Source organism: Brassica rapa, unplaced genomic scaffold (genome assembly GCF_000309985.2).
Source record: "Brassica rapa cultivar Chiifu-401-42 unplaced genomic scaffold, CAAS_Brap_v3.01 Scaffold0076, whole genome shotgun sequence".
Lineage (NCBI taxonomy): Eukaryota > Viridiplantae > Streptophyta > Magnoliopsida > Brassicales > Brassicaceae > Brassica > Brassica rapa.
This window is the reverse complement of record NW_022610021.1, coordinates 20602-35667: the sequence shown is the minus strand read 5'-3', so window position 1 is coordinate 35667 and position 15066 is coordinate 20602. Positions and strand designations below refer to the sequence as shown.

Below are 15066 nucleotides of genomic sequence, written 5' to 3'. Positions count from 1 at the left end.
CATAGACGGGAATTTTTTCCATAATCAAAACCGATAATCAAGCATTCAGACGAAGCAGGACAAGAAGCTATCAACATCATAACGAGAAATCATTTGCCCTAAAACCTAAACTAAACAAACGAAACTCATAAAACTTACATCTTTCGGCTGAGATTTTCGAGAGAGAGAGACGGAGAGAGATAGGAATGAAGGGACGGCGAGATCGACAGAGCACGGCGGGGGAGAGCGACGGAGAACGGCGGGGGAGAGCGACAGAGAACGGCGGGGGAGAGAGACGCAGAATGGAGGGGGAGATCGACGGGGATGAAACAAGGAGGCGATTTCGTCGAGAGGGGGAGGATACGGATTAGGGTTAATGCGTTTCTGGATTTATATATAAAGCTTTCTGACCGCCATAATGGTTGGAAATCGGTCAGAACATTCCGACCGAAGCCAGTCAGAAATCCGTCGGAAATTGAATATTTTTTTTAAAAAAAAAATCCGCTTTGAATTATTCATTAAAATAAAATAAAACATATGAAAAATATTTTATTTAAAAGTACTCAAACTTACTAAAAAATATTTTCTCTATATATAATATCTTTCTAACTTATAAAAGTTTTTAAAAAATATTGAAGATTTTGTTTTTAAAAAAAAAAATCCGCTTTGAAACATTCATTAAAATAAAATAAAACATATGAAAAAAATTTCTAAAAAGTACTCAGACTTACTAAAAAATATTTTCTCTTAAACATTACAAAATATATAATATCTTTCTAACTTATAAAAGTTTTAATTAATCCGAATTAGATGAATATTCTGAAGAAACCGAGTCTTCGTTGAATTCTCCTTTCTCCGACTCCGAATCTGAGAATACTTCGTTGTCACCTACACCAGTAAAATCAACAACAAGATCGATTTCGCTTCCATCAACATGAAGATCACCTATGGCACTGCTCGAGGATTGTTGCATCGCAGCCGTATCCGAAACTCCTTCCAATTTCCCCCGTGGAGTTATATGGGTCACGGTGACCCAAGGGTCTTGTTTATTCCTCACACGAGGATACCGAATATAAGTTACTTGATCAGCTTGTGAAGCCAGAATGAACGGATCATAGTTTGCAAGACTTCTTCTGGAATGAACTGATGTTACTCCAAACTCGTCAATTCGTACACCATATCCAACGATCGGGTTGTACCAATCAGCAAAGAAGACAACACACCTCAAATTAAGGATCCCCGGATAGTGAATCTCCAATATCTCACGCAAAATACCATAGTAGATTACTTCGCCAGATCTAGCAGATATACCATGATTTATAGTTGGCTGCGTAGTGTTTTCGCTGAAAATTTTAAAAGCATATCCACGCGTGCAATACATCGGGTACGACACAGCAACAAATTTGGGACTAAGGGCCAACTCCTCTAACCATGGCTGAATAGGATCTCCTCTAGACAAGAGAAACCTTACCTGCATAGTAGTCACAAATTTAAGTAATGCACCATGTACAAAAGATCAAAAATTCAGAAGTAATAGAGAATAGATTTGAAAAACTTACATAGAATTTTAGCCAATTTACAAACTCGTTTTCTTTTAGTGCAGAAAGCTGATCTTCAGTGTAATTCGGATATGCACCCCTTATTTGCTCCATGTAAATCCTGCCATTGAAATCATAATTAGTTACAAATTTATTTACAAAATAGGATTCTTAATATATCATACTAAAACATAACTACCTTTCGTATGTCATTACTTCTTCGCAGTTTGCTAAAATGTACTTATGTAAGTGCATGTGCTCTTGTTCGGTGAGTCTTCTACTTTTTCCTTTTCCACTTAATCGACCAATTTGGGAAAATATGGTAGGCACCTCGACGGGATAAACTGTTCTCTGCCCTCCATCATCATGTCTTGATGGTTTTCGACTTTTAGTTTGTACTTCTGGGGCAAAATAGTAAGCAGCGAACTGGGATGTTTCCTCATTGATGCTTTGTGAAACAATAGAACCCTCAACTCGGCTTAAATTTTTCACTTTCTGCTTGAAATGATACATAGAACGCTCAACCAGGTACATCCATCGATATTGAACCGGGCCCCCAAGTTCTGCTTCTCGAGCGAGATGGATTGGAAGATGCTCCATAACATCAAAAAAGGAAGGTGGAAAAATCTTCTCGAGATTGCATTGGATTATCGGAATCATTTCTTTCAAGTTTCTAATATCATCTGCTGTTAATGATCTCGAGCACAAATCTCGAAAGAAAGCTGCTATTCCTGTAACAAAGAAAAAATTATGTTAGATATGAAAAGATACTATGTAACAGGTGAAGAAGTTATTAAATACTAAATTTACCTGCTATTGCTTCATGTACATGTTTTGGAAGAAGACCAGCGAAGCAAAATGGGAGAAGATGCTGCATCATGACATGACAATTATGACTTTTCAAACCAGAAAACTTTCCTTCTTCGCGATTAACACAGTTCCTTAGATTTGACGCATATCCATCTGGGAATTTGACGCTATCTATAATCCAGTCGAAGAACTCTTGCTTTGCAGCTGCATCTAAACGATAAATAGGCATTGGAAGTCTTCCTCTCCCATCCACGTGAAGAGATTCTCGGGCACATATATCTTGCAAGTCTAATCTGGACTTCAGGTTGTCTTTCGTCTTTCCCTTGACATTGAGAATGGTATTCATGATGTTGTCAAATATATTCTTCTCTATATGCATCACATCTAAATTATGCCTAAGTAGATGGTTCTCCCAATACGGCAACTTCCAAAAAATACTTTTCTTGTGCCAGTTGTGATGTTCGCCATATCCATAAACTGGATAATGCCCATTTCCCCCATATTTAGCTGTTGATTCCACACCAAAATCTCTGAGTTGAGTCAGGATAGATTTTCCATCTATTTCTGGTGGCGGACCATCAAACACCTTTTTGTTCTTAGTAAACAAAGTGGTGCTTTTTCGATACGGATGGTCATGGGGTAGATATCGTCTATGACAATCAAACCAACATGTCTTCCTTCCATTCTTCAGTTGAAACGCATCTGTGTTATCTTGACAGTAGGGACACGCTAATCTTCCATGTGTTGTCCATCCAGATAACATTCCGTATGCGGCAAAGTCACTTATGGTCCACATAAGCACTGCACGCATTATAAAATTCTGCCTAGCAGATATATCATACACTTCAACTCCTTCGGCCCGTAGCATTTTCAACTCATGAATCAATGGTTGCAAATAAACATCAAGGGATTTTTTAGGATGTGCAGGACCAGGAACTAGAATTGTGAGAAAGAGAAACTCTCGTTTCATGCACAATGATGGAGGTAAATTGTATGGTGTTACAATAACTGGCCAAAGAGAATATTGTCTCCCATGGCTTCCGAACGGGTTGAATCCATCCGTACTTAATCCAAGGTAAACATTTCTTCTCTCAGATGCAAAACTAGGATACACTGACTGAAAATGTTGCGTCTGATGGATGAGCAATTTCTCCGTTGCTGTTGTGTTCACCATGCCATCTCATAGCATCGGCGGTATGTTTGGATTGGTATAACCTCTTTAGTCGGTCTGTTATTGGCAAGTACCACATTCTCTTATACGGGATTTTAGTCTTTCGACTTGTTTTTTGAAACCGTGGTTTGTGACAAAATCGACAACTAGTACGATCAACATCCCTTCTCCAGTATAGCATACAGTTGTCGATGCAAACATCTATCATTTGATAGGGCAAACCCAACCCTGAAACTAAGTTTTGTATGTCATAATAGGTAGCTGGTGAAAGGTTATCTTCCGGCAATATATCTTTCACAAAACCAGCTATCGCATCAACACAATCTTCGCTTAAGTTGTAATCTGTTTTAATAGACATCATCCTTGTTGCAGCTGAAAGAGGTGAAATACCATCTCTACAACCATCATATAACGGTTGTTTTGCTGCATCTAACATATCATAAAATTTATGCGCTTCAAAGTTTGGTTCCTCTACTCTTCCGGCAATATATCTTTCACAAAACCAGCTATCGCATCAACACAATCTTCGCTTAAGTTATAATCTGTTTTAATAGACATCATCCTTGTTGCAGCTGAAAGAGGTGAAATACCATCTCTACAACCATCATATAACGGTTGTTTTGCTGCATCTAACATATCATAAAATTTATGCGCTTCAAAGTTTGGTTCCTCTACTCTATACCTATCTTTAACCATTTGAACAGTTCCTATATGTTCATCTAAGCCACCTTGTTGTTCCCCCCCCCCCCCCCCCCCCCCATGTTATTTTCTTCACTAGCACTACCGAAATTCACCATAGAATCAGTTTCACCATGCGAATACAAAACTTTATAACCCGCCAAAAATCCTCTACTATATAAGTGCTTCCATACACCACTAACTGTACCAAATCTACGATTTTGACAAATTGGACAATGACAGTACATGTTACCCGTTTCCAAAGTCCTCGGCTGGTTTGACGCAAATGACATGAATTGTTGAAGACCTTCCGCAAATTCTTCTGTCAAAAGTCCAGTAGATGGATCTTGATGATTGTGATCCATCCAAGACCTAAAATATTCATTATGATTTGAGGAAGACATTTTGTATTGTAGAGAATTGTTTTTTAGAGATGAATCTGTGAATGAGCCAGGACCGGCGTCGTGGTATTTAAAGAAACATTTCTGACCACTTTTGACCGTTTCTGACCGATTTCCAAATTGGAAATTTCTGACTGCTATCCGACGACTACGTTCGGTCGGAAATTTCCGACAGATTTCAGACGGATAATATTTTAAATTATTTTCGTCGGAAAACGGTCGGAAATTTCTGACCGATTTCTGTCGACTTTGTAGCCGTCGGAAAGTTCTGACCATATCAGATTTCTGTTGGAAATCTGTCGGAAATTTCCGACCAAAAAAATATCGGTCGGAAGCTCGGTCAGAAAAGACTTTCTTTCTTGTAGTGGTATAGACGCTGCGTCTATCGAAGAGAGTTGCAATCCACTGTTCTGGAGGTTACCGAACGATCATCCTTTCATCAATCCTCTTGCTCCGTTCCCCGAGGACATCATTGCGGTGAGGGATCTTCTTAGGAATGGTCCCTTCTTTTGGACTTCCTTTACGCCGAAGAGGATTCGGAAGGCACTGAGGTTCGTGCATCCTGGTCCTGCCTCGGTTGCGGACGCGGGAAGCGACTCCGAACCTGACGACCAGGATCCCGTTGTAGCTCCAGCAGCTATGCCGGAGTCGAGTTCTTGGAAGGGAAAGGATATCGACCTTGGCGACATAGAATTTTTGATGGATGATTCTATGCTTCCAGGATGGGATCCGAACCTTGCTTATGGCGACGAGAGTGGCTCGAGCGAGGTCCCTATTCCGGATTTCGATGATTTCTTTGCTGGTCTGCCACCGGGTTTTGATGCTCCTCCACCTGCGAAAGAGTCGGCAAGGCCGAAAGTCATCGCGGAAGGGTCCTGAATCATCAATGGGGTATGATTTTTTCGAAAATATTTGTGATCGCCTAGGATCCTTTTATGCTTACAATGCGTTAACTGGTTTCGCAGGGCCTCAACTTGCTTGGCTCGGCCATTGAAGCGAGCCATAGGGAGGCAATGGTCTATCGTTTTAAAGCGGAGAAAGCGGAACGAGATCTTGCTTGCGTGCAAGGCGAGATGTTGGAGCGAGAAGCGCAACTTACTCGTGATCATGCGCAGGCTGTCCGTAAGGCGGAAAAGGCAAACGAGAAATCGTCGAGGTGATGAAGACTCGTGCCTCTCAATTCCAGGATGAGTATGGGAACCTCAAGAACACCTTTACCTTGGTGGGTGATTTCCGTGAGTGCCGCGGTTCAGTCGAAAGTCTTTGGAGGACGCAAGCCGATGACTATGTGTTCCAGGAGGAAATGAGCTTGATGAAGAGCGGCATGAACGAACGTGCCCACGCTGAGGCGCTCATCCCTTCGATCGATGAGTGGATTCAAGGGTTCTGGGATTCCATCCCGGTTTCCCCTGATACCGAGGAGGTTCCGACCGGGTTTCCTGACGGTGGCGAGGAAGTGGATCGTCCCGCGGATGCGTTCGGTGCTTCGTTGTCCGGGGACTTTGACTTTGGATTATGAGAGGTGGAGTAGTTATCGAAAGAAAGATGCTCCTCTTTGTATTTTATGTCTGTGGCCGAGTGTGGCCGAGAGATTTGTATGGGCCTATTTTGGCCATTTTTATTGTTTTTCGGGACTGGCCGTTGGTGGCTTTGAATCCCCTTACCGCTTTACGGGGTTATTTATATGATGAATGTTCCGTTTCGAATTTTCCTGAATAGGGTCGAAGTAAATATGAGTTGTCGTCTCGCATTTAATTCCGATTAGACGTTCGATCTGTTAGTTCGTTCTTGATTCTCGTAAAAAATTACCTATCTTTACGATTTTCAGGAACATCGAGATGCGAACGGAGAGACATGGTTTTAGGATCTCGTATCTTTTAGATATCATGTCTTGAGATGTTTGAGACAAGAGCGTTGGGTTTAGGGCAAGACCTAGGTTTACTTTCGGTTAAGGTTTGTGCGGTGACTAGCCGGCTATCATTTTTCCTGTTGCGATTTCTTCCTGACTCGTACCGATTTAAAGTCCGCGATAGGTTCTCGGCTTATATGACTTGTATGGTACGAATCAAGCATCTTCTCAGAGTTAACTGGAAGCGCTGGACCAAAATTTTGGATTTTTGTTGTAGCGCGCTTTCGTCCTTGTGTTGGACATTTTTGAAGATCAAAAGAATGATCGAATTGTGTTTGTTTAAGACGGCTGGCGTGTTCGTTGGGGCCAATCGACGAACGGGGTGTAAGGTTTTTGGTGGTCGCGTTCGGACAATTTGTTCGTATTATCTTCGAATTTTAACTTTGCGACGTCTCGCAGTTGTTTTGAAGATTATACATGTATCTTTGAATGTTTGAAAGATGATAATTTTACGAATTTTGGGCCGGATGAGGCCGTAGACAAGAGTCTTAATGTTTCCAGGCGTGTCCTGAAAGTTTCTTGTGTTTAACTGACTCGTAAACGTTTTTCGATAAAGCGGAGCAACGTATATTGCAGTAAAAGTTTTTGAAGTTTCTAAAAACTCGATTATAATGATGAAGATTTTTCTAAGTGGGAGTATACGAGTATACGCACCCACTCTCCCCCCCCCTTTTTAGAGAGGGGGATAGTTGAACTCGTCTTTTGATGAGCTGCCTACGTAGATCAAGCCATCTCGTAGTTCTGTTTCATGCCGTGAGTGTTTTTACTCGGCGGTAGATGTCGTGATGTCCGCCTTGACCATGTCGATCGTGGCTGGGTTAACGCTATTTTCCAGATGTTCCGGTTGAATTGTAGCGTGGACTTCGAACTCGTGTTGAGTTTCGACGTCCGATGCGTTTGCGTCGGCAGATGATTTTAATTCGTCTTTCCTTGGGGCGTTTTTGGCCGATGATCGATCTATCTTCGTGCGCTTGCCGTTTGCAGCTGCAGAAGTCGTGATTTGCCTTAACTTGTGCTCTGCGAGGAAGCATAGCCGCGACTGTTTTTGGCATCCCCAGATAGCCGCAACTCCGCTTGGGGTTGGGAATTTGAGACCCAGGTGGTAGGTCGACGGAACTGCCTGCATGGCGTTGAGCAATGGGGTTCCAATGATCACGTTGTAGATATCGGGATGATCGACTACCGCGAACTCGATGATTTTCGTGATCTCCTTGGCCATGACTGGCAACTGGATCGATCCAAGAGTCATCGATACTTCGCCTGAAAAACCCGTGAGTGGTTTTGGTGTCGGAATAACTTCTCCGAGTTTGATGCTCATCCGCTTAAGAGTGTAGCGGAAGATTACGTTGACCGTGCTTCCCGTGTCTGGTTGTGGTCTGCCTTAAGAATCATGAGGTGATATTAGGCATGGACTGGCTTGGAAAGAACCGGGCCACTCTGGACGGTCACAGAGGAAGGGTGCAGTTTCAGAGTGGGTGTGGACCCCCGATCAGGTTCCAAGGTATTCGTCCGACCTCTGGATGCTTAGTGATATCAGCAGTCCAAGTGGAACGGATGCTTGAGAAGGGTTGTGAGGCCTTTTTGGTCACAATCGCCACTAAGGAGGTTGTAGGGGCTGGTGACCCTGTAACATCCCAGATCCTGAATAGGTTCATTGGGACGGCCATGGTTCGAGCAAACGTACTAGTCAGTCTAAAGACATCAAGACAAGCGTTCCATGGCCAGATAAGAAGGTTAAGGACGTAAGGAAACTTAGACTTAACCTTATACAAGTCGAGAGTCAGCTAGGAAGAGTAAGACGGTAGCTGGACGGATGGAACAAGTAGCTCGAGCAGCTCAACGGAGTTAGGCTAAGCTCACTCCAGCTCGGCCACTACTAAGTCAGCTCCACTAGCTGAACTACTAGCTCACTCAGCTGAGGCAGCTGGGAGTCAGCTCATCTCAGCTGGACGGACTCTTCGTGTTTCGGTCCGATGGTCCGGGTCCGGGCTGGTGGCAGGCCATGGGGGTCTGGCCATGAAGCCATGGACCAATTGGGCATGGGACAAGGCCGTGGGCTAAGTCCAGAGGGATTGGGTAAGGCCTTGGGCCTCTGTCCGACCCAAACCCATGCGGTATTGGCGAAAGGGCGCATGCGGCCGAGAGGGTGTAACCCTTGGCCGATTGTGCCCATCTGCTGGCTGATTGTGTGGTGGTTAGGTTTCCGGCGATCTGATCGTTTGTGAGGCAACCTCCGATCAAGTATGGGAGACCGAGAGTAGGAGAAGAGCATGGAGAACCCTGACACAGTTCAGAAGGTACGTGGTGGGCTATGGCTCCATCAGACCGAACAGACGGTCCTTGTGATTGCACCGTGGCTCTGGTCGGTCCATTAGACCTAACCGCTTCTCCTCTTCTTGTTTCTATCCGGCCCTTTCTCTTCTTTCTGATTATACACGAAGGGTTGTGTTGGTTCAGTCCAAGGGACACGTCCCTAGACTTGGTCGGTCATAACCAAACCGCTAACCTAGACGCTGGTCGGTTAGACGGTCGGTTCGAATCGCACCATAGACTGGGCGGTTGGGCTAAACGTTTGGTCATGTCCCAAGAGGCACGAGTGGCCAAAGGTCATGAGTTACCAAGGGTTGAGAGGTACCAAAGGTCACGAGTTCCAAAGGTTGTGAGTTGCCAAAGGGTGTAAGTAACCAAGGGTTACGGACGCCAAGAGGTACGAGGACCAAGAGGTACGAGGACCAAGAGGTACCAAGGACCAAAGGGGTGCATGTTCTAAACGGTGCCTATTGAGACAGGTCGTGTCCGTTCCTTAGGGATCAGACCATGTCTTGTCCGTCCAGATTATTACACGGTTTGTCTAAGCCAGGGTAAGAGTCGAAAGGTCCGATCGGCCGTTTGGCCTAACCGGATTGGGCGTGAGGCTTACTCGTCCGTTGGACCAGGCCCAAGGCCGGATCAGGTAAGGAAGTCCGTTGGGCCTTTGATCTGGACTTCATCTAGGCCGGTCGCACCTAGATTCTATCTGGATGGACGGATTGGTCTTCGGGACGATCCGGACTGTTCGTGTGTTCTGTTTATCTATTCTGGACTGTCTATCTGATTCTAAGTCAAAGGGTGGTTGGTTGAATGACTTAGGATTCGTTAGGCAGGTTCATATCTTTTGATAAGTATAATGTCCGAGGTTTATCTATGTTCTAGGAACCAAGCCAAGCATTGTAGAATCGACCAATTCTATTCTCGATTAAGATTAATGCTTATCTGGTTGTGGTTTCAGGAACTAAGGATGGTTCTGGTCAAGCCAAGGAGCCGTGAAGGCTCGGTCAGTGAGAGGCTGTGTAACGTGTGGTTAGATGATGCTAGGGATGAACTAGTGATTGTCTATGAAACGATTAAGAAGTTGTGGTTTTATAGTTTCTAAGTAATACATTTTATATACATTTATATTCCGCTGTGCTATCTGTTCAATTGTTTTAGAACCTCAGATTCGAACATGGCTTAGTAAATGAAAGACTTAAAATGAATCAAACAAGCAAAGGATTGATTAAGTAGCAAACGGGTCCAGTTTCGTCGAGAGGCCGGATTCGGGTGTTACAAGTTGGTATCAGAGCATGCTTGATTCTAGGATAGTTGGGTTATGTAGTCCACACACACGCAGCTAGCTGATTCAGTCTCATGGTGAGGTTTGATAGTTAGGTCTAGGGATTAATTGTCTCGGTTATGTTATGTATATGTTGTACTAACAATGTCTGAATCCTTAGGCTGGGAAAAGCAAATCGGGAAAGACCCAAAGGAATAAGAAAATGGCCGGTCAGTCAAGTCAAGCGGCCGCGGATGGATCTAATACGTCCGGGTTACCAACCGAGCCGGCTGTGACTAACACCGGGGATGTGTTACCGACTGACCAGGCCAATCTTACGGGAACGCAACCAGAAGGTCCGCAACATCAGGAAAATGACGAGGAAGTAGAATCCTCGAACGCTAACAGTGATGGTGTGCAGCGTGAGAAAAGGGCCGAGGGAACGGCCAACATGCCCGCAGCACTGTCCTGAGAGGACTTGTTAGAGGCCATGAAATTAATGGGTAACCAGGTGGCGGCTATGACTCAGCTGTTCACTCCACTAGTGAATTCATCAGTTGGTCAAGCTACACATGTAGCTACGGCTACACCTAATGCTACAGGTCCAGCTGTGGACGCGGTTGAGGTGATCGAGATCGATCCACCGGAAAGGTCTGTAAAGAAGGTTGACTATCTGAGTTTGCTTCAACATCTATCCAGATTGGGTACAAAGCAATTCTCAGGTAGTACCGACCCTGTTGTGGCAGATGAGTGGAGGAGTAGGCTGGTCCGAAACTTCCAATCAACTCGCTGTCCAGAGGATTACAGACGAGACATTGCGGTTCACTTCCTGGAAGGGGACGCGCATAATTGGTGGCTTGCAGTTGACAAGCGCACCAATGGAAGTCTCACAATTTTTGCGGATTTTGAAGTTGAATTAACCGCAAATACTTTCCTGCTGAGGCTTGGGATTGTCTGGAAGCTAAGTTTCTAGATTTGGTCCAAGGCCGCAGGACCGTACGGGAGTACGAAGAAGAGTTCAACCGACTCTGACAGTTCGTTGGAAGAGAGCTGGATGACGAGTCAGTCCAGGTCCGTAGGTTCATCCGAGGGCTAAGGCCGGAAATGAAGACCCACTGCTCGATCCGCACTTACAACACCGTCGGAGAACTGGTGGAACGGGTGGCTTTGTTGGAGTCTAACTTGGCTGAAGAAGCTAAGATTAAGGCTAAGCCACAGTCTGGCCCATTGGGCAAGACTAATGATAAAAAGAGAAAATGGGACCAGGCGGACGGAGGTAGGACCTCTGGTGGGTGACCTGCGTGTTCCAAAACTATCCTCGACCGAACCCGTCTGGTAGAAGCGGTACGATGACTTGTTTCCATTGTGGCCAGCAAGAACATTTCCAATCGGAGTGTCCCAAGCTGCAAGGAAGTCAGGGAAAGAGCAATGGAGACTCAGGCAAGGCGTCCCAAGGCTATGAACTGTCATGAAACGACGGAGCTTGCGGATCTTTTGATTCGATCTCTGGTAATTTCTAAATTTAACTTTTTACATTCAAGTAGTAATGCTTGGTATGGAACCTAGAATGGTCTAGGGGATTCTGATGGGGTCTCTGATAGGAACCCTCATGGTCGGTGGGGTAAAAACCCATGTGCTTTTCGACACAGGGGCTACACATAGTATTGTGAGTCCGGGACTGGTCAGAAAGGGTCTGTTCTGTCTGGATGCTGGTGATAATTTTGGGATAGTGTGGGCGGCCGGTGGGCAAGCCATGAACTCACTAGGTCTCATGTCGAATATCCCAGTACAGATCCAGGGAAAGGTCTTCCCTGTGAATCTGGTCTGTGTCCACCTAAAGAATCAAGAAGTGATCTTCGGTATGGATTGGTTGGGAAAGTACCGAGCCACTCTCGATTTCCATAAGGGTTGTGTGCAATTGGAGAATGGACTTCACCCGATAGAGTACCAAGGTCTGTGTCAGGCTCAAGAGAAAGTAGTGGTTTCAGAAGTTCGAGCAATTCGGATGCTGGAACAGGGTTGTCAGTCATTCTTGGCTACAATTACAACTACAGAGCCTGACAGTTCTGGTTTTCTGTTAGACCCACACGAGGATTCGTTGGTGTCCGAGTTCCAGGATGTGTTTCAGGCGCTACAGGGTGTCCCCCCTGATAGGTCCGATCCCTTTCTGATTGAGCTGGAACCAGGGACAGCTCCGCTGTCCAAGAGTCTGTATCGAATGGCTCCGGCCGAGCTGGCCGAGCTAAAGAAGCAATTGGAAGAATTGCTTGACAAGGGGTTCATACGGCCAAGTAGCTCCCCTTGGGGTGCACCAGTCCTCTTTGTGAAAAAGAAGGATGGTAGCATGCGTCTGTGCATCGACTATCGAGGGTTGAACGGGGTAACTGTTAAGAACAAATACTCATTACCCAGGATAGACAAGCTGTTGGATCAGCTGAAAGGAGCTAAGTGGTTTTCTAAAATCGATTTGGCCTCGGGATATCATCAGATTCCTATCGAGCCAAACGAGATTTGGAAGACGACATTCAGGACCAGGTACGGCCATTACGAGTTTGTAGTGATGCCGTTCGGTCTGACCAATGCACCTGCTGCATTCATGAAAATGATGAACAGCGTGTTCCGGGACTTCTTGGATGAATCAGTGATCATCTTCATTGATAATATCCTGATCTACTCCAAGGACGAGGAATCTCATCGGAAACATTTGAGAGCCGTGCTGGAACGATTACGAGAGCACAAACTTTTTGCTAAACTCATGTGGGAACCGAAATTCGCACTGTCGATTTCCGTTTAAATAAGGAAACTAGGAAAACCCTAATTTCCCAGAGGTCCCGGATCTCTGCGAGAGCCAACGACAAGTGATCGAATATATGCGGAAATCATGAAAAGATAACAAACGAGTTTAGAGAAAACAGTAGATCTTATTTCGAGTCCGCGTAAGAGCGTTGCGATTATTACAAGAGAATACAAAGGCTTTGGCCGCAGGGACCGTCAGCGAGTTACCTAGTTCTAGCAACATAAAACCCTAATCCTAGTTGAGTCGCAGCTCGATAACAAAGGACGAAAAAGATATCTAAAAGGCTTAGATTGATTTCGGACTGAACCTTGTTAAAGGCTGCCTACGTACCCCTTTCGGGGATCAAGCCGAACGTAGTTCAATTGATAGAGATGGACAAGAGATCGAACTGCCTGGGCGAGTTTGTCTAGTAATTGAGTGCCAGTCATAGAAACCGAACTTGTCGAGAATAAGCCTAAAGTTTCTAAGTGCAGAGAATTCCGAATCTAAAAAGTTCTCCCCCTCTTGCTCCTCGCCTAGGACTCCTTATATACTAGCTCCAAGGTCGGTTTACGCTTTTACTCTTCTGCCCTTAAGCCGTCATAGCATAAAAATGGAGATATTCCATTTTTCCCGATCTTCACAATTATCTTCAAAACTTCCGTATTTATCCGCGGAAACTTGACATTTATCCTTCCTTGTGGACCAAGCGTAAACCAGTCTGTGGTTTACGGGCTTTTGGTTAGGAAAATCATAGGATGGGCCTCGAGTCGTGTTTTAGGTCCCTTTGGGCCGTCTTCCGACTCGACACGTTTACTACGAGTTTTCCGCGGTTTCTAATCCGCGAAATTTGATCGATGAATTAGAATGGCAGGAAACATGGACTGAGCTTGCTACGGTCTTCGGGAGATAGCATTCGAAGGTTTTGACGAGAATGCAAGAACTGGTGTCGTATTGACGTTCGGAAAGGTTCAATCGCTACACAGCGACCGAACTTTGGCTCGAGCTCGGTCGCTACGTAGCGACCGAGCGGGACGATCGCTCGGTCGCTACGTAGAGACCGAGCTTTGGCTCGAGCTCGGTCGCTACGTAGCGACCGAGCGGGACGATCGCTCGGTCGCTATGTAGGGACCGAGCTTTGGCTCGAGCTCGGTCGCCACGTAGCGACCGAGCGGGACGATTGCTCGGTCGCTACGTAGCGACCGTGCTTTGGCTCGAGCTCGGTCGCTACGTAGCGACCGAGCGGGATGAACGCTCGGTCGCTACGTAGCGACCGAGCGAGACGGATGCTTGGTCGCTATGTAGCGACCGAGCGGGACGGACGCTCGGTCGCTACGTAGCGACCGAGCTTGGCTTGAGCTCGGTCGCTACGTAGCGACCGAGCTGTGTGCATGCTTGGTCGCCGCGTATCGATCGAGCTTGGCTTGTCCGCGGTCTGATTTCCATACTCGAGCTTATCCGCGGCCGATTTGGATACATGTCTGTTTCCTTCGGACAATCGGTATTTAGTGGTTCGATTGAGATTTGGATGATATTTTACTGCAAGGCTGTTCGTAAAGATATCTTTACGAAGATTACTTTTCGTAAAAACGGTTATGCTGACTTTTACGGACTTTCAGGCATTGATTCCGTCGTGACCGATTTTGACCCCAACAGTTAGCCCCCCAGCTCGTTAGAACCATGAGCTTACAGCGTGAGGTTCTAGCGAGTGGCCTAGCAAGTTAGGCAAGTAAGGTGAGTTAGGCGGAATTAATGGTTGAAAAGGTCAGTGGTAAATGGTTTTCTCGCTCTTCTAAAAATAGAACGCGATAAGATTGGGGCTGCGCCTTATGACGGCTGCCTACGTACCCTTGTTGAAGGGATCAAGCCTTTCGTAGTTCGTCTTTGAGTTAAGGATCTTATGACTAGTTTTCTAGTGAGACCTTTATGGTCTAGTTTTTATGTAGCGGTTATAAGGCGTGTTGCTGCCGATGGCATTTTGTATGGATGTAGAAGGAAAACTACGAGTTGTCATCTCGTAATCTAACTCTGTGTGAATTGCTATATCCGTAATCTGTTTCGAGAGTTTTCCGCAGTGTGTAAACTTGGGGATTTCTGAAGATTCTCGAATATTGGCAAAGAGACAAATTTTGGGATCTCGTATCAGGGTGTTTGATACTATGCCTAGAGATGTTAGAGACCAGTGCGCTGGGTTTAGGGCAAGACCTAGGTTTACTCCTGGTTTTAGAGGGTG

The 15066-nt window shown here is 45.4% G+C and overlaps 1 protein-coding gene across 1 annotated transcript; it reads right to left on the bottom strand.

Annotated features, from left to right (window-relative positions):
• Positions 1 to 630: 630 nt before the first annotated feature.
• On the bottom strand, positions 631 to 14688 carry LOC117129727. Its single transcript, XM_033283006.1, has 3 exons — positions 14678 to 14688; positions 12643 to 12645; positions 631 to 4548 (listed from the first exon to the last, which is right to left on the bottom strand). The coding sequence occupies exon 3, from the start codon at positions 3499 to 3501 to the stop codon at positions 2311 to 2313; it is 1191 nt and encodes a 396-aa protein (XP_033138897.1). The 5' UTR covers positions 3502 to 4548; positions 12643 to 12645; positions 14678 to 14688; the 3' UTR covers positions 631 to 2310.
• Between the last annotated feature and the right edge of the window lie 378 nt (positions 14689 to 15066).

Excerpts from the sequence above, each read along its gene's own strand:
- LOC117129727 (XM_033283006.1), bottom strand. The coding sequence starts at position 3,501 with ATGGTGAACACAACAGCAACGGAGAAATTGCTCATCCATCAGACGCAA.